Here is a 20,177-nt window from a genome sequence, read left to right on the forward strand (position 1 = left end):
GTTTCTACGTAGAAAGGTTATAAAAAGGGCGATGGCCTCCCAGTGTAAAAGATAAGTCATTATGGAAAGATGACAGCTACAAAATGTCAGGTCGATGGCTGCAAAGCTTTGTTAGGTCTCTATGCATCAATATGTGGACGCACATCAAGAGTCTGTGATAAATCTAGCCTCTTCCAAATTGACGTTTGATTACCGATTTACTCAGAAAATTATCCATTTGTTAGATAGACATAGACCGGGAAACCCAATACACGGCAGTTTGCACTACTGTCTTATAGCGGGTCATGGGTTTCGTGTAACACAATAGCACGAGGATATGAAAACGGATAGGCGCTAGATAAACAAAGCAATAACGACACTGTCTCGCCGAAACCATGATCAAAGGTCTCCTATCAAACAAGATGACGGATTAGACAGAGTCAATCCAGCTGGCTATAAAGTGGACACGCTCCACTGTGGCGGCGGCAAATCTCCGATTAGATAGATAATATATGGTGCACGGTTACGAGGTGTTTATATGCCGACTCATTCACCATGGAGACCTATAAAGGACCCGTGGAATCAAAAACATGAGAGGACGCAAAGAGTTAACCGGCTGAGCCAGAGGGTATTTGCAGGAGGTGGTCACAGCTGACGGCAGCAGTTGTTTAGATGTCTACCAGACAGCTGTTCAGTCAGCCTGTTACTGTTCTTCTATGGAGTTTTACACCTAATCAGACCAGAAACACTGGGTCCGCAAGTCTTAGCAGCCAAGCCGTGCCGCTCATAGACACAACATACTGCTTCTCTCATCCGCACAGTTGTCCTATTGCCCCATACGGAGAACACACAATCAGAGAGAACAGAGTCAGGTATTCCCTCCTCGTGTAACAGGAAATCTCTCCCGAGTCGCTGCTGTCTCTTTTTCTAAGTCTTCTATACCTCTTATCAGGGTTAGACAAAACGCATAGCTAAATGGTCTACAGATAGGAGTTTCTCATTGATGTCCATTATGAAAAAAAAATATTGATTAAGAATTGGGGGGGGGGGGGGGGGATTTATCAATGCTTTCACCAGAAATCAAGTGCTGAAAAGTTGCACGTTTTTGCGGAAATTATTTTACACCAAACTCATTGATAAATTCCCCCCATTGATTTGATTTACATGTAGAAACTCTGGGCTCATGTAACCATGGTACTTATTTTGGACATAAATCTGCCATTTTACGCATACAAAAAACGAAAACAATTTATAAAAAAAAAGTGTAATTTATCATTGATGTAAAAAAAAAACAAAAAACCACAACCCTGACAATATTTACACAATTGCTCCATTTGAAACTTTCTGCAGGTTATGCCACTCCACATCTGTTAAGCGTGGCTAATACACCCAGTTTACAGCACATTTATTTAAACAGCAAGTTTTGCTCAAATCCAGCCCGGACCACATTTACACCAAGCTAACAGATGTAGCCATTTAGCACTAACATTCATTAGCGTCACAGTGGACCTGAAATTTATGAAGGTCCATGTGCTAATTTGATAAAGCTGACACAAGAAAAACCCACTCTTAAATGCAAAGACCACATATACACACACAAACACATTTACACCAACTGTGATCAATTTGCGCCCAAAGAATTTGTGCTACAAGTGCTTCAACATAAAAACAACCAGCATTAAAAAATTCAAAAAAAAAGCCTTAGCTCATGTGAACATTCTAAAAAGGCTCAAGCTGAGACAGTAAACTCACTTTTTTATTGTGCGACATTGTATATAATATACACACAGTTATGAACAGACCATAAAAACAAAATCACGCATACAAAAAAAAAAAAATTAAGACATCTATTGTAAAGAAATATCACAGATGTTGCAGAAATATTAACAGAAAATTCTACAGAATGTTTTAAACCGTACAACTGGGAGTAAAATAAAGTAAAACGATGTATTATTTATTCTGGCTACCAGTATTATAGACTCTTTCCTAAGTTCATATTAAGGCTATAATGTTCCATACTAAGAGGCGGCCGTCTCGTTATAAATTTGAGCCTGTGATTATAATGAGATGGTCGCCTTACACCGCCAGAATGTGACCTCACATGTATTAACAATGAAGGCTTTTGTTGCAATGCAGGAAAAATTTATAATTTATAATATATATATATATATATATATATATATATATATATATTTATTATATAGACATCTAGAAGTTTAAAAAAAAAAATAATTTAAACCTATAACCATGTAACAAAAATTCTTTATCTTCTAATATAGAGCATAACGTTTAGAATAAATCACATGAAATGTGTAATGCTGTCTTTTTTATTACATTTATCCCTTTCAAGGCAATGAAATCTCTTACAGAAGATGCTGCCATAATAAAGAGTTAGCACTATGTACTCAAAACACCAAACCTGAATCCCTTGCATTAAAAGAACAATAGTGTGGGTTAGCAGCACATTACCAAATACCATTATGTACATATATAAAAAGAGAAAATAAAATATTCTATGAAAATAATAAAAAAATAAAAGCAAAGAAAGGCAGAACTTACTGTGAAGAAAAGCTCCATAACTCTGCTGTCCAGGAGGGTTTCACGCCAGGACTCTGTCGGCTTCAACATCACATTTTGGGAGGACTCGAACATAGCTATATAATGTCTGCCCAGTTATCTGGTGTCAAGGTCAACAATAACATTCCTACAAGCCTTTAAAGAAGGGAGGGAAAAAAAAAACCAGGAGCCTGTAGTGCAGCAGCATCCACGACACAAGAATGCAATGGAAACCGGCTTTAAGCCTCTTCACATACGCTGCATAATTCATGCATGAGGCCAGGGAATACAAGGTATTAGGCCGCCATATAAAAGAATGCTGCGGGAATGCCACATAACAGTGTGATCAGCATTATGCCGAGTGCCATCACCGTACAATCACTTTGCCCTCTTTCCTGTCACATTAGCCCCCTACTTATCAAACAGCGACCACACAACAGGTGCTATCCCTGTATACAGAACTGCAGCTTTTCTATCCTCCCCCCCCCCCCTTATCTCCATTCAGGAAAACAAGTGGGATACTGGGCATTATACACTGGAAAGTTACTCTTTGTTTGCTCAACTCCTTCAGGGCAATGGAGCGGAGCCGATAAGGAGGTAATACTGTAGGGTAATAATAGAAGTGATGGGAACAAGTGGATGAAAGCCAGACCATGTAAATGGATGTACAATCAGGGGCTGAAGGGCTAGAAAGAACAGACGTCACTTACAGGGTTTTATTTAGGAGTCTATGCTGGGGGATGTGTTCCTTTACATACATCTACACTTTATTCCTAATAGTGACGGCCACAACTCCATTACAGATTCCAGTGTATATATATATATTTTTTTTTTTAAGGAAAAAAAGTAGTGATGGGGACCCCAATGGCTTAAAAAGTTTGTGTGTTGGTTCCACTCCTGGACTAAGGGGGCGATCTATCTAGTAGATTTGGCACATGGGAGGGTAATGCACCATACCATGCCATGCCCACCGCGTACCAGCAGGCCAAACCCGACAAAAGACACAAACTATTGCTTAACGCTTGAAATGGGGTTATTTGGAGAGCAGAAAAGGTTCTACCTGTTCTGATCTCCGGCGCTTCACCTCCAAGACTGGAAGGGGGTGGTGGTAGTAAAAGCACACCCGTACGCAATGTACGATAGCTGCCTGATGTCGCCATGAGATTAACATTGGGCAGCTATTAAAACATCGCCACATCCTATTCAACCTACTTCTCATCTCACAAGTTATTATCCCAGACGGCCAGGAGGAGGAAGTGAAGAACTGGGGAGCAGAACTGGTTGGACCTTCTTTGCTCTCCAGATATCCCCATTAAGCACTATTGTTACACTTACGCTAAATTCCCCCCACAGCGAGAAAGAGGCGTAAAACATAGGGGTCTGACAGGCAGCAGATCTTGCATTGTCAGACACTGTAAACAAAGTCTAATAAGTGTATCTGACAAGTGTATTGGAGAAGCATTTTTATGACTATTGTACCAGACTGCAGGCTGACCCACCTGGAATCACAGTGAGTGGTGAGTTCGGGTCAGGGTCGGGTTCGGGACGCTAGGCTATAATACATTGTTGTGAAGCTTGAATCCGTCCATTCCTCATACACAGGAATAACAGGAATATTAGAATAAAGGGTACCTATAATGTAAACAAACTTCTGTAGGCCCTAGACCTTTAGGCCAGCCCTTCAAATGGGTACTGCTGCATGGGAGTGTGCGCTCTGCCCCAGGAAGCTGAATTCCATAGACTGCTCGTATTAGCAAAGATGAAGAGGAAGAGCGCGCACTCCCGCCCCTTCATTATAGCCATTGGTGGGATTCTCAGCAGCAGGACCCCGACAGATATACACTTCTGACAACAAAATCCTCCACTCCACAACTGGGTCCAACGGTGCAGGTCCAAGAAAAAAAAAAGAAGGCAAAATAAAGTACTAAAACATTATTTAATAAAACAACGCATTTCAGGATTGCACCAATCCCATTCTCAAATGTCTGTCACTATGACATGTCAGAAGTTTTTTAAAACGGTAGTTACACTTTAAATGGGCAATGCCACCAGAGAACACTTTTGATAGGTCATATAGACATATCGTAAGTTTAACTCCCTTGGGATCCGAGTGTTCAGAATCCTACTGATCAGGAGTATGACTGAAGAAGTCAGCACTTAGTGTCTCCCGGCTCCATATGATGTGACCAAGACAGCTGCCTAACACAATTTATAACTATGGTGTCGCCCCGCTCACATGGTAGTGCATGTCTCTCCATGCTCTATACTCAGACCCCGACTGATAAACTTTTGAAATGTCTGACATAGTATAATATGTACCTATTACAAGAAAAAAAAAATGCTAACAAAAACAAAGCTGTAGAAGAAAAAAAAAAAAATCTTAGTGGCACTTTGTGCCTAAAAAATATTGATACCTACACTCTTTGTTTTGCACTTGACATCTCTTATTGTTCTAGTCCCTCAGCGTTTCTCCTGACCTCTGGTGATGCTCGTGGGCAGGTGGTGGGCGAGTGTCGGACACTTTCTCAGTAACAATGTCCGGCTAATGTACGTGTACCAATCTTCACTTTAAAAGGAGCGATATGCTAGCTGCAAAATTCCTATAGTGCATTGTACTTTGCTCAACGACAATGAGGTCTGCCAAAGGACTCCAAAGGATGTTGAAACACAATAATATCATAAGGGCTTTGGAGAGACAAAAGTAATACAATACCCAGGCTTATTTATACTGAAGGTATGAAAGTCACTGCTCTTATAAACATGTAACATCAGAGCGAGCCTTCTATATCCAGGGAACAAAGAAGGTTCCTGTAATTAAACTGCTAGAACAATAATGCAGGTCTTCATTCCTTCCCGTATCTATTACTACAATCTGCTTAGATGGATGGCAAGGACTCTCCCCTCACTCATCTCTGGCTGCTGGGGAGGCCGATAATGAGCAGTCACCTTCTATACATGGACCTTTATATCCCCGGCTTCTATCATAGACCCTACACTGCTTCCCCCTCATGTATCCCACATGGTGTAGACAGCCTTCTAAAGTTTTCCATCTAGTCATAACGTTCTATCTATTCTATTGTAAAACCAATTACATGTAACTTTCACATGTAACATGTAAAGATGGAGGTGGACGACACAGGCGATTTTAAGAAACGTTGTAATTGGGTTTATTAGGCAAATATGCCATTATCTGCATTCAAAAAGACTTTCCGCAGGTCCCCCCCCCCCCCCTCTTTCATCCACTGCTCATCATCAGGAAATCGACTAATTTACATCAGTTGAGCCCTGTGTAACCTATAGAGAGCGGAGGGAGGAGGAGGGAGATCAGTCGCCAGCAGAGAACAAAGAATTACACAGCGGGACCTGTGTGAAAGCCCGTATTCAGAGGTCAGTGCTGATTTCAGAGGAGATAGCCCGGTGATTTAACTGTAAATTAACACTTTGTTGTCCTGTTTTGGTGCCTCATCTCTCTCAAAGCCTCCCCTCTCCATAGGAGAACAATGAAGACAGGGGGGAGAGCTTAAAACTGCTTTTTCATGATAAAAATGCATTTTTCGGCTAATAAACCCAATTACAAAGTTTCTTAAAAATCGCTTGTACCATTGATTTCTGCAAAAAAAAAAGTAAACGACAGTGACACTTTAAGCTCAAATCCTATCAAATCTGAATGAAGCTTAGATGCGGATTCACTAAAGAATGGGATGGAGACAGCTGTTAGACTGAATGGAACCGAGCAGCCTTCTATGCATTGTAATACATGAAAGCTGCAGAGGAAAAACTGTAATACATTTCCAATTAAAACTGCAGAACTGGCAATATATATATTTTATATTAAGGCTATTTTATAAAAAACCAAGCAACTTACCAGTTGGGATGCCCATACAAACGCCATGTAACTGTTGCCTTTGTTTAACAACCCGAGCTCTATGAGGCTACACTGCTGACTACTAAGATATTTAACCCTTTAAATTGCAATCTTTAATACCCCCTAAGAAAATGCAGTGAAAGGATATAGTTTGGAGGCAGGAAGTTCCAGCTTAAAACCTGATTGGCTAGTGCAAGATATCGCTGGAATACCGAAGACATCTGAGCATTGAGGTTCTCCCGTCTGCTGAACTCCTGTAGAACTTCTATTGTTAACATGAAGATTCGCCGTAAATCCTCTTCCTGAAAGAGAACAAACATTACACAGCTAGAAAAAGCTAAAGCTACTACAACTGCTGCTGCAAGGGATGATGGGAAGAGTGCCTCTCTGGGGAGCTGTGGGGCTCGCTCTATAAAAGTGATCCTATGTCATTCTGTCATCAGGGCACTAGCACGTCATTACACCATCATCATCTTCCAGGACTAACTTTTCCATAAAAAGACATTTTCAGTAGCACCTTCCTTCCTCAAATACCATGACCAATGGGTAGGCTGAAGTACTATGCCAGGAATGGCCACAGTTGGGGGGCATGCAGGTATTTAGCCATCTACACGTTTGTTTTCTTTTCTAAGCAGTGGCAGCTAAGTAGATAATGGTGCTGGGCTTCAGATTTGGGGGTGGGGGGGGGGGGGGGTGGTGGTGACACTTACTGGTGTCATTATTACTACTACTGCTAATTTTAAAAGAGCACATCGGACCAGTGTGCTGTACATAAGGGGTTAACCAGAAACGTAATGTAAAATCAAGAGGACACAACATGAGTAAATGACAGACCAATATGTAGGGAGAGAAGACCCTGCCTGTGAGGACTTACACTTGTAAAGGAGGAAGAATAAGAATATAGAAAAAAAAAAAATTACTGTGAATCGCAGTGGCTAAAGTTGACCAAGTTATATTTGTTATTACCACTAATTGGACCACTAAGGGTGCTGTGACCATTACCATGTAAAGACAGAAAAATACATACATAATTTTATTTAAGCTATACTTTATATACACACACACTCTAGATTCATTTTATATATAATATATATATATATATATATATATATATATATATATATATATATATATATATATATATATATATATATTATAACTGAAAAAATCTTGATACTTTATTTTCTCTTAAAATATTGATAGGATTTACAAAATTGTTAGAATGCCAATGGCTACTTATTCCTCCACTGAACCCGAAAAAAAAAAAATCAATAATTTTACATTATTATTATTAATAAGTATTATATTATATATTGTTTCCTTATCTAGATTGTGAAAAACTAAAATGCAGACTGCCAAATACAAATCCTGCTAAAGAATACTGTTTGCCATCTTTTTTCTCCTCCAAAAAACTAACCACTTAACCTGGACACCTATCTGCCTATTCTAACCATGTTTTTGCAGTATTCTGTATACAGTGTGTGTGTGTGTGTGTGTATGTGTGTATGTGTGTATATATGGATGTGTTATATATTATATATTTTAATTTTACACACCAAGCATTTTAAGATTTTAAATATATATATATATATATATATATATATATATATATATATATATAATTTAAAATCTTAAAATGCTTGGTGTGTAAAATTAAAATATATAATATATAACACATCCATATATACACACACACACACAATAAAATTAGAGCTTAGTAAATGTACAAAAAAAATCTCTCAGCAGCAGCGTGCAGAGCTTATCACCCTCCCATAAGATACCGAGGGCTGAGATAACCGCACATACGTCTATATTCACCCAACTGCCTTATATGGGGAAATAGGTAAAGCCATGTGGTTGGGGAAGTCTGCTCACCCCAATGTGTTAATTCACTTTGCAGTCAAGACTAATATTATATAAAATTTTTGGGTGGGTCAGAATTCATTTTCTAACATGTCTTTTGCTGTACAGTATTACTTTTATAAATACACTGCAGATCGTGACATTCGTTGGCAGCAGCTTACAAATCAAGAGGAACAAGAAACTAAAATGCAGTCACAAAATTCCCACCATGGATCTCCTTGCAATTCTGCAATTAAATAGCCATGCGACAGGCAGACGTGACCTCTGCTACAAGAAACGTGACAGAATCCACAGCAAAGAGCCGCAATATGACCGTTTAGGTTTATAAGTCTGCTGCCCGCTCCTATGTATGTATGTGCTGTGGATTTTACCTTCACCAAGTGTAAACATAGCCCAATGCATACAATACACCGCAGGCAGCAAAGGGTGGTCTCTTTTTGATCTCACTTGGGTTTCTCTTCCTCCACATCCAATTTTCAGCCCAATCAAAGAAAAAAAAAAAAAGATTTTTATGACATCCTACATGGGGCAGAATATTGCCTACCGTCCCGGGTTTGCTCAATTCAAATAAGAATGGTATTTTCTGTATTCCCTCCAGACCTAAAGCTGCTTGTTCTACAAACACAGGTCTATGGTGTGAAGCACTTCAAGTGCAGAACAAACTATGAGACAAGTGAGCCATCTGCAAGCGGGACAGAGGTAAAAACAGATGGCTCTGGACATTGGCCAAAGTTTATTTTAAGGCAGCCGTAGTTAGGGCCCTATTCCAGCGGACGATTATCGTTCGCAAAATCGTTAACGATAAACGATCTCAAACGACCGCTAGTGCGAAAGACCTGAAAACGTTCACTCATTTCCATGGAACAATAATCGTTACTTATGATCGTATTTGCGATCGTTTTTCTTCGCTATTGCGTTCGTATCTACTGCGAACGACTGAACAATGTCTTATTCAATGCAAATGATTTGCGAACGAGCAACGATAAAAATAGGTCCAGGTCTTATAAAGCGATCAACGATTTCTCGTTCGATCGTTAACTGCATTTCAACCAAACGATTATAGTTTAGATTCGACCGATTTAATGATAATCTGAACGATAATCGTCCGGTGGAATACGGCCCTTAGAGTGTGTTAGCCCTGTGTGTAGTATAGTAGTAGCCCACCAGTTAAAATGGTCTCCTGATAACACACAGATTGAGTATTAAGTAAAAGATGAAGAACATCTGGAAAGTCAGAAAGGTTTCTTAGAATTTAAAGCTACTACAATGGGGGCATCCATCAAGCTGCACGATGGAAGTGTCACACACAGGCTGATCATTAAGCGGGTGGTCTGTGAAATTGCATGTACTATATAGGTCCTGACAAGTCTCCCGGTCTTTGGGTCCTCTTATTAAGACAATTACCACTAACCTCTTTAGGGGTACTCATCACCTTGAAAAACCTGACACGTCAAACCTTGATCTATGGTGGTCCAGGTCTCAACACCCTCAATTTTTCTAAGAAATAGGCAAAAGTAATCTGATTGCACTGTGACCGTTCCTTTTGGTTCGGCTGGAAGAGTGGCGTCAGCAGTGTACAGAGGTATAGAAAACAATAGCAATGCTAAGCTGAGAACTTCTACTCCATTATATAGGCTTGTGGGGGTCACAGCACCAAGACCACATGATAAACACTTCAGATATGTAAAGTGATGGGTCACAAGTCTCTCAAAGTCATAGGTATCCTTTGAAGCAAGGATTGGGGAACCTGTGACTCTCCAGCTGTTGCAAAACTACAATTCCCATCATGCCTGGACAGACAGAACTTTGGTTTTGGCTGTCCAGGCATGATGGGAATTGTAACTTTTCAACAGCTGGAGAGCTGAAGGTTACCCATTCCTGCTTTAAAGGGAACCTGTCATCACTTTCATGGTAAATGAACCGCGAGATATTGGGACAATCCCTACAGCTTTTCCCTCCCACACCAGCTTTGGTTGATGGTTCCCTCCCTGCTTCAGTATATTGGAGTGAGCTGTCAATCAAACCATAGGGCAGGGAGAAGCCACCGGGGACCACTCAAAAGTCTTGTCGTTCAGGCAACATGAAAGTAATGAAAGGCTCCCTTTAAGCTCATAGCAAATTAAGTGCAGAATTTACAGAACAATGGCAGTGAGGTTTACAAGCAAGAATTTTTCACGAAGGCTCTAAGGACAAGCAGAAGATTGCACATCCTCAGATTGCCCAGTATGTTGTGGATTCACCTTGCATAGGATGAAACTAGGATGGCAAACCATAGTGGCGGAGATTGCAGTGGATGGGGGTTTTAGATGAAGGGCAGTGGAGAGGGTAGTGATTCACCCCTTCCCCACTGTTAATGTTAAGAGATCAAGCCCAGCTGCAGCTTTTATGTAAAATTGGCACATTCTGATATCAGAAATCCTTTTACTTAAGGTTCCCAGATTAAAAAAAAAAAAAAAAAAAATATTAATATACATATACAGTGGTACCTTGGTTTAAGAGTTACTTGGATTAAGAGCATTTTGCAAGAAGAGCTCACACTTTTTCACAATTGTGACTTGGTTTTAGAGCATTGCTTTGGTTTAAGAGCTTCCTGTACTGGGTGCGAGGGGGAGCAGGGGAGGGGCACGGTCTGCATAGCGAGGTCTACAGCCCTGTACTCTGACCCAGGAAGTCTCATCACCTTCCCAATCATAGCAGATCCACTTCAGGCTGGGGCTTGCATCAGAGGACAGGACTGTGGAGGTAATTCTAACCTGTTGTACTAAGTCACTGCATTATGGGGATCTGCAGCTCCGTCCTGTATCTACAAACTGCTGCTGTTTTTCAGGTTTATGCACTTACTATACATTATACTTCACATGCTCATGGCTGTACAGTAACTTAAAATATAATATTCAGCTGTTTCTAAATGTTTGTTTCATTTGTTTTACATGTTATTCAGAATAAAAAAAAGTTATTTTGGGGTGTGGAACCATTTGTCTGCATTTACATGATTTGTGGAAAAATTTGCTTTGGTTTAAGAGTGATATGGATTACAAGCGATGTCCTGAAACAAATTATGCTCCCAATCCAAGGCACCTGTGTGTATGTGTGTATGTGTGTAATATATACAGACCCAGATCTTCACCTCTGCTGATGCTGGACTATTGACATCCCTGTAGGCTATGCCTGATGCTGCACTATCACCACCACCATCACTGCAGCAAGGTGAAGTTTCCTTTCTGTTCCTGAAGCGCACCTCCTGCCCCAGTACTGCATGACCGCACCTCCTGCCCCAGTACTGCATGACCTCTTACATTCTCTGCCGTTCTGAAAGAACCTATTGGTTCCGTTTTAAGCTATGGGATCATGATAAACAATTTTATTATGATGCCATAGCCTGAAGCCGCGATCTTTGCCCGCTTCCCTCTCCCCCCTCTGCAGCTGTCCAAGGCTCCGGCATCTTCACAGACCATAGTGTAATGACAGAACCTGCTCTGTTCTCGCATTGCAATAGAAGCTCCTATGATGCTTGTACTGCAATGGCAGAATCGGGTTCTGTCCTTACAGTAAGGCTGTAAAGATGCCCGGCAGCTCAGGGGAGCTTGTGACAGCTGCAGGGGAGAGATTGCGGCAGTGCTCTTTGGGTTAAGGGATCATCACAATATAATGATCTCTATGATGATCCTATGGCTAAAGCCAAAAGGTTGTCCTGGGCATTGGAGGCTTTTAGGACACTTGGTCTTGAAAGGGTTAATCCACATCGAGGATCTGTAGTACTCGGTATCTGGATGTTTGCAGTCATCAGAGCAAGTCTGCCAAGAAGATCAGCAGTGTACAAAGCAGAGAAACTCACTCAATATTCATCCAGCTGGGGAAGGTTGGCGTCACCAAGTACTAGTCTACAGGGATTGAATACTGCAAATATCAGTTCAGTTTTAACCCTATAGTGACCAGGAAAGTTAATTTTTTTCCTCTCCAACTTATAAGCGTTTCCCATATACAAAGCCATATTAGAGCTTGTTTTTTTGCAGGACCAGTTTAATTTTGTAATGACTCACTTCATTTTGCTGTGAAATATACAGCAAAACCATTTAAAAAAAATATGTAAGGCAATTACAACAATAACCAATTTTTATAGTTTGTTATGCTTTACTACTAAAATTCACACTATATATCTTAGTCTAAATGTCTCTATTTTTTAGTTAATGTTTTTCTCACTTTCATAAGCAATCATCAGCACCCTAAAATTGTGTAGTGGGGGCCAATTGGGACAGGTGTGGCAGCTGTCATTTGGCCTCTAAGGGTACTATTACACGGAACGATAATCGGCCGAATTGGCCCCGATTCGGCCGATTATCGCTCCGTGTAATAAATGCAACGATCAGCCGATAACGATCATCGGCTGATCGTTGATATAGGTCAGACCCCATTTTTGTCGGGCGCCGACCGCGCACCGCTACGTGTAATAGGGGTGCGTGGCCGGCGACTAACGATATACATTACCCATCCACGTTCCAGGGCTGCTCCTGCCGTCCGCTTCTCCCTGGGTCCCGCGCGCCCTCTAGCTTCACAGCGGCCTGTCAGCTGGTAGGCCGCTCAGCTAATCACAGGCCGCGGCGGTCCCGGCCTGTGATTGGCTGAGCGGCCTACCAGCTGACAGGCCGCTGTGAAGCTAGAGCGCGCACGGGACCCAGGGAGAAGCGGACGGCAGGAGCAGCCCTGGAACGTGGATGGGTAATGTATGCCAGTTAAGCAAGGGCTGCAAGGACATCGGTAACGATGTCCTTGCAGCTCTTGTCAAACGATTATCGGGCCGTGTAATAGGCCCAGTAAACGAGCAAAGATCTAGCAGATCGGCGCTCGTTTACAGGTATTATCGGGCCCTGCTCGGCCCGTATAATACCACCCTTAGGGTCCTTTTACACAGAAAGATTATCTGACAAATTATCTGCCAAAGGTTTGAAGCCAAAGCCAGGAATGGATTTGAAAAGAGGAAAAATCTCAGACTTTCCTTCATGGCCTGTTCTGTTTATAGTCTGTTTCTGGATTTGGCTTCAAATCTTTGTCAGATAATCTGTCAGATAATCTTTCTGTGTAAAAGGACCCTTAAATGCCAAATCGGTGTAGATCAAGCCATTGGGAGTTTAAAACTGCTAATATGGGACTAGAGTCTGTTAGTGGAAGTTGTAGACGACTGTCGGCTATAATACATAACCATCACCTGCTGTATATTAAGCAAGCTGAGTTTATGAGCCTGCTCTAGAGGACCTGTAGCCAACCTCAAAAATATGAGAGGTTACTAGAGATGAGCGAACCTCGAGTCCATCCGAACCCAAACGTTCGGTATTTGATTAGCTGGGGCTGCTGAAGTTGGATAAAGCTCTAAGGTTGTCTGGAAAACATGGATACAGCCAATGACTATATCCATGTTTTCCCGATAGCCTTAGGGCTTTATCCAACTTTAGCAGCCACCGCTAATCAAATGTCGAACGATCGGGTTCGGATGGACTCAAGCATGCTCCAGGTTCCCTCATCTCTAGAGGTTACCATTAAATAGCTTAGGGTGTCTGGCTTACACATCTTTTTACAACTTCCTGATACACTATCCTGTTCCCAAAGTTTGTGGGCTTAGGGTCCTATTACACAGAGCGATTTTTAAAGATTAACGACTAACGATAAACGATCGCAAATTAGATTGTTTATCGTTAACCTGAAATTGTTCAACATATTACACAGAACGATAGTCGTTAGATACAATCATTACTATGATCGTTTTTTACTTCTGATCCCAGCAAAACAACGAACAATGTGCAATTACACTGAACAATTAGTGAACTAATGCGGAACTTGAGCGAACGAATGTGGGATTACAACAAACGATTAGCAAACAACTAGCGAATGATTAACGATAATTTTAGGTTTAGCTCTAAATCAACAATCAATGACATACAAAGGATTTTTCGATGATTACCTGCAATTACACAGAACGATTTGTATACGTAGTACACACCCCTTACAGTATAATCACACCCATCATCTGATATTCACGCCTATTAGTAAAATTAATTTCACACCCCTCTGACTATTAACTGAAATCGTCAGACAAACTATAACCCCCATATCTCAGGAACAGGAGAGCATATTCCGGAGATGTAAAAAGGTGTGTGATTAGGGTACCCTAATGTATTATATCTTTTAGATCGAATACAGATGGTCTTAAAAAAAAAATTTACAGTGTTATGCAAGTCCATCACTGTATAGAGGATCACATATAGGATTTTTATAGTCAAGAACAAGTTCTGCGACCACTGCCTGTGACTCGCAGAACACTCACCTGAAATATTCTTTTGCAGTTCCCATGAAATTCCATACTAAGGCCGATGTTGCTGGTTTTGCTTGAACTTGAGAATTCTATTAGAAGTGCTGTTAATATCGAACAAGCCAATGTTTGCTGCAAAAAAATAAAATAAAAAAAAATATATAAATATAGTTGAAAAATTTAACATATGAAAAACTTAAGTTAAATGTTTGTACTGATACAAAGGCTGTAAAGTAACACCCCCAGGCCCCCAAAGCAGGCGATATGGGGTCAGCAGCTGTTTTACTTGGCTGCAAAACTCAATCAACTGAGCTCATTAATTAGTAGAAGATCACATGGCCGCTGTTCACACCAGGCATGAAACTGGATTATATGCAGGATATGCACTATCCTTACAAATACACACAATGAGAGGGGACCTGCATATGTAGAGCCAAACACACACTTGTACATCAGGCTCCCCCCCCCCTTGTAAGTCAGCCCCCCACCCCCCTCAACAAATTTCAGGAGGAGTAATACATGGACATCCCGGACCTTTACGTACAATGTAAAATAATCTGGAATCAAACATACTTCTTAATGGAGCAATCAAGGATTGAAAATGTTGTACTTTGCCACACCTATTTTGAGGTTGTGTGAGGTATTACAACTCGGCTCTATTCACTTCAATGGGACTGAGCTGCAAAACCCACACCCAAACAGAGGACAAAGATTGCACTGTTCCAAAAGAAAGCAGCTATTTTTCCTGATGCAAGATAATCCCTTTAAGGGTAGCTTCACCTGTACTGACTCGCAGCGTTAATAACGCTGTGAGTCGGCTAGGTCCTGGCAGATCACTTTCACTACATACACGCAGCGGTCTGAACGACCGCTGTGTTTATGTAATTCTGCCGGCCGCTTAACCCCTTCAGCTGCCGCCCAGCTCCCGCTCTGTATACATTACCTGTGCTCGCTGCATGGGGTCCCGATGTACTGCTCTCCCGCCCGGCCAATCAGTGTGTTGCCCTGCCGCAGCCACTGATTGGCCGGGCGGGAGAGCAGTACGCCGAGACCCCGTGCAGCGAGGACATGTATACAGAGCGGGAGTGCAGCGGGAGCCGGGCGGCAGCTGAAAGGGTTAAGGGGCCAGCAGAATTACATACACGCAGCGGTCGTTCAGACAGCTGCGAGTATGTAGTGACAGTGATCTGCCAGGACCTAGCCGACGGTAGTCGGTATGTGTGAAGCTACCCTAATGCAGGTTTTTTAAGCTAAAGCCAAAAGTAGACCCAAAATTATGGAGACCTATAAAAGGAAAGACTAAAAGGCCCTATTCCACAGGCCGACTGACAGGAGCAAACGAGCAAGCGCTCGTTTACTCCTCGTTCCCCGCTCGCTGATCGTCCGGGCAGCTCATAGGATACAGCAGCTTCTGCTGCAGACGCTCCTATTCCACGGAGCGCCGGCAGCAGATCGTTGCTGTATAAGTCGTTTGTTTTTCAACATGTTGAAAAACAAACGACTTCAACGATCTGCTGGCATAAATGATGTTGCTGTCAATTCCACGGGACAATTATCGGCTGCATACGGCCGATAACCGTTCCGTGGAATAGGGCCTTAAGACGTCTCCTATAGGTAGACGTTGCACACTATTAAACATTAACCTAGGGTATATGGGCACCTTAAGCAATAAGCTTGGCAAGACAATAAGTAATCTTACGGCTGCACCACCACAGCCAACATTGTTACGGCTTTTATTCCAGATAATGAATAAAGCGTTTATTATGCGAGACGAGAGAGACTTGTCCAGGAATTACAAGTGTCACACAGAAGGTGATTTGTAGTAACAGCCATGTCTATGGGAATGTGAAGAATGGGAGGATTCAATGATTTACATGTTATCAGGAGCCGCCGGCTCCTCCAGTAGAATCCTGAACAATAAATCACTGTGTAAGCGAGCCGTCAGGCAGAGTCATTAGCTCCGGCTCAGTGTTGGCACACACTGCTACTGTACAGCAGAGCTCTGTGTGTGTTCCAGCAGCCAGAGCCATAGAGCAGGCTTCTCCTAACACCGGCAGCACTTAGGGTCCTATTCCACGGGCCGAGCAGGGCCCGATCAACGATGTAAACGATCGCCGCTGCTAGATCGCCGCTCGTTTACTGGCCTTATTCCACGGCCCGATGATCGTTGAGCGAGGGCTGCAGGGAAATTGTTACCGATGTCCTTGCAGCATCATACATTACCTGTCCAGGCTTCTTCTCCACGCTGTCTTTATCCCCGGGTCCCACGCGCTCTATCTTCAGAATGGCCGGTCAGCTGACAGGCCACACTCAGTCAATCACAGGCCGCGGCGGTCAGCTGACCGGCCATTCTGAAGATGAAGACAGTGCGGAGAAGAAGCCTGGACAGGTAATGTATGATGCTTCTGCTTGTCAAATTGTCAGTCACCTGCCACACACCGCTATTCAACCGTAGCGATGATTTTAGGTCTGGCCCTAAATGAACGATCAGCCGATGACACAATCGGCTGATCGTTCTCTCTATTTCACCGATGGATAATCGGCCGAATCAGGCCGAATGGGGCCGATCCGGCCGATTATCGTTACTGTGAAATAGGGCCCTTACTGCACAGTACTCACCTCACAGCCAGCTATACACGCACTGACCTCTGGACAGCCATTAGCTATAGGCCTTTCTATACACCGCATGACATTCTGCTGAGCAATTATTCCTGCTGCTTGTAGAATTAAGATCAAAAGGTATCCAACAATGTAAATCCCATTCAACATCCGAAAAAAGAAAAATGATGTATGATGGACACATGGGGTACGTATATAGTAAAACAAGTCTCACAAGACTTGATACATGAACACTTCCTGACGTGTATACATTAGGGATGAGCGAATTTACAGTACTAGCGAAGCGCTTGGCTTGGCCATTGGCTTGTCAGCCTGTTGCCTTTGAGCTCCAGGCTGTTCCACTCAGGGTGCCTGGGAAAGCTTGATCAAGTCTTGGGAAATTTTTCCCAGTTTCCTCAAGACTGGATCCAGCTTTTCCAAGCACCTGGAGTGGATAACAAAAAAGCAAAAACAATAAATAAATAAGACAACTGTAGAGGGCAAGGAAAAAAGGAGGATGATTGAAGGGAAAATACTAAAATAATGTATGTGTGTATAGGTCTACATACACACACAAATTATATGCATCTTAAGGCTGCGTTCACACTATGTATATTTCAGTCAGTATATTTCAGTCAGTATTGCAACCAAAACCAGGAGTGGATTAAAAACACAGAAAGGATTAAAAACACAGAAAGGATTAAAAACACAGAAAGGATTAAAAACACAGAAAGGATTAAAAACACAGAAAGGATCTGTTCACACAATGTTGAAATTGAGTGGACGGCTGTCATTTAATGGCATTGTGTGAACAGATCCTTTCTGTGTTTTTAATCCACTCCTGACTGACTGAAATATACATATACTGACTGAAATATACGTAGAGTGAACACAGCCTATATGTGTATATAGCCATCTATACAGACACTATGGGGAAGATTTATCAAACATGGTGTACAGTGAAACTGGCTCAGTTGCCCCTAGCAACCAGACTCCACCTTTCATTTTTCAACGAATCTGTGAGGAATGAAAAGTGGAATCTGATTGGTTGCTAGGGGCAACTGAGCCAGTTTCACTTTACACCATGTTTGATAAATCTCCCCCTATATATAATATGTATACAGAGATTACATTTTTATTTGGCTTACACAGCCTATAGCAAGCAAGTAAAGATAAAATAGGCTCGTACAGTATATATACACATATACCTCACATGTGGGGTAAATTTTAAAATGTATTCTTCATTTATCAAAACAAAAATCAGGCCACGTTCCCACTATAGAAAAAAGCCGTCATTTATCAGGAAAATGTGTCTGTCCATTGATCAACACGGATGCAAATAATGACCATGACCGTTATTTGCGACCGTCATACCTTTTTCCACAAACTCATGTGAACGTAGCCTAAAACTGCACGTGCTGGGGGCGACTATATGACAGTCTCACTATGTGGTGGCCATTTTGCCTAACAAAATATATAAATATACACGTGAATTGAAGAATCTTGTAAGACTTAACTCTGCAGGTTCTAAAAACCCCCCCTAGGGATGCTCATACACTGTCAATAGTCAGCATTACAAGCAAAAGATTAAAGATGCCCGGATACTATTTATGCAGGCTCATACAACAGCTGAGAGTCAAGCCCCGGTGCCACCAACTGGCGCATCTCTCCATACATGCCTCTCATGTCAGTACCTTGACCTTACAGACTCTTGTTATCTTAGCTAGCACGCGCCAGGCTTAATCCCTGTTGCCGGCCCATACCTAAACAGATCAAGACTTGAATAGTATGAGTGTGTCGCCGCCTTCCTCCCAGCGACAATACCACTCCACAACAATGGCAGCTATTCCAACCTTCTTCAGAGGTTAATGTCGACTGTAAACACCAGAAGCGGCAGCAGTGCAGGGAGTGACAGACGCTCATTGTGCCCGAAAACATAGCTGTACAAGTCATGGGGGACACAGACTCAGAAAGCCGACACTCAAGCGTCCGCTCAGACGTTACTGTCTGCACAAATGGGAAACAGGGTTAGCCTGCAGATGAGTACACCAGATCATCAGTCAAGGCATCAATAGTCTGCAGGGAAAAAATTCGGTTCACACCAGTTTATGGCTCCATGTGTAAGCTGTGTACTTACAGCCAAAAACAAGATATGACCCAATTTTGGCTCCTGCAAAAAAAAAAAAAAATTTCAGCCTAACCCAAAATTGCTGTATTTACAAGCTGCAGTCATCACAATAGGGCTACGTTCACACAGAGCAAAAAGGGGCGGATTACGCAAGGAAATATTTCCGCCTGAAATCAACGGACGCTGAATTCCGAGCAGAATGTAAGCAGAATCCCTGCATATTCCGCTAGGAAAGTGTTCAGCTCGTAATCAGCTCTTGTCAAATTCAGCGCGGAATACTCGAGGAATCCGCGCTGAATCCGCATGCATTCAGCGCTGAAATTCAGCGAGTATTTGGCGAGTAAACTAGACTATACCAGAATATATACTAGAATCCTCCTCCCCCCCTTTTTTCCCCATTTCCGCGCTGATTCAGCGCGGAATTTCCGCTTGTATTACGCTTGTATTCCACGCTGAAACAGAAAATCAGAGCCCAATTGATTTGTATAGGCTTCCGCTAGCGGAAGAATGAACATGTTCATTCTTCTGGCGGAAAGCGGATTAGTTCAGTGCGGAAATTCCACCATGTGAACTGCAGAGCAGAATTTCCATTCAACACACAGGAAATTAGCTCTGCACCTATTTTAACGACTGAAATTTCAGCGCTGATTCAGCGCAGAAATTCTGCTGCTTTTGCTCTGTGTGAACGAGCCCTAGTAGAGGAGAGCGGGCCGGAGAGAAAACCGCAACATAAGTGAACACATCAGAAATAAAATACAATGACGACACTTTCCTCTCAGGTGTAGAATATTTAGAGAGGATCATAGATCATTGCACCAATGCCTTTCCCTGTTTTGTGCTGCTTGTGGTTCGGGCAGCATGAAATTGATGACAAGTTACCTTTTAAT

At 42.2% G+C, this 20,177-nt stretch overlaps 1 protein-coding gene across 3 annotated transcripts in view; it reads right to left on the reverse strand.

Annotated features, from left to right (window-relative positions):
• Window positions 1-20,177, reverse strand: part of XPO4 (exportin 4) — an 87,386-nt gene that overhangs the window by 30,956 nt on the left and 36,253 nt on the right. For all 3 annotated transcript variants that reach the window (XM_069969821.1, XM_069969820.1, XM_069969819.1), the window contains exons 5-7: window positions 14,580-14,696; window positions 6,549-6,702; window positions 2,539-2,651 (exon numbers count right to left, since the gene is read on the reverse strand). In XM_069969821.1, the coding sequence (XP_069825922.1) occupies window positions 2,539-2,651; window positions 6,549-6,702; window positions 14,580-14,696 (384 nt within the window). The remainder of the gene's footprint in view (window positions 1-2,538; window positions 2,652-6,548; window positions 6,703-14,579; window positions 14,697-20,177) is intronic.

The sequence above is a fragment of the Dendropsophus ebraccatus genome, chromosome 5, assembly GCF_027789765.1.
Source record: "Dendropsophus ebraccatus isolate aDenEbr1 chromosome 5, aDenEbr1.pat, whole genome shotgun sequence".
Taxonomy (NCBI): domain Eukaryota; kingdom Metazoa; phylum Chordata; class Amphibia; order Anura; family Hylidae; genus Dendropsophus; species Dendropsophus ebraccatus.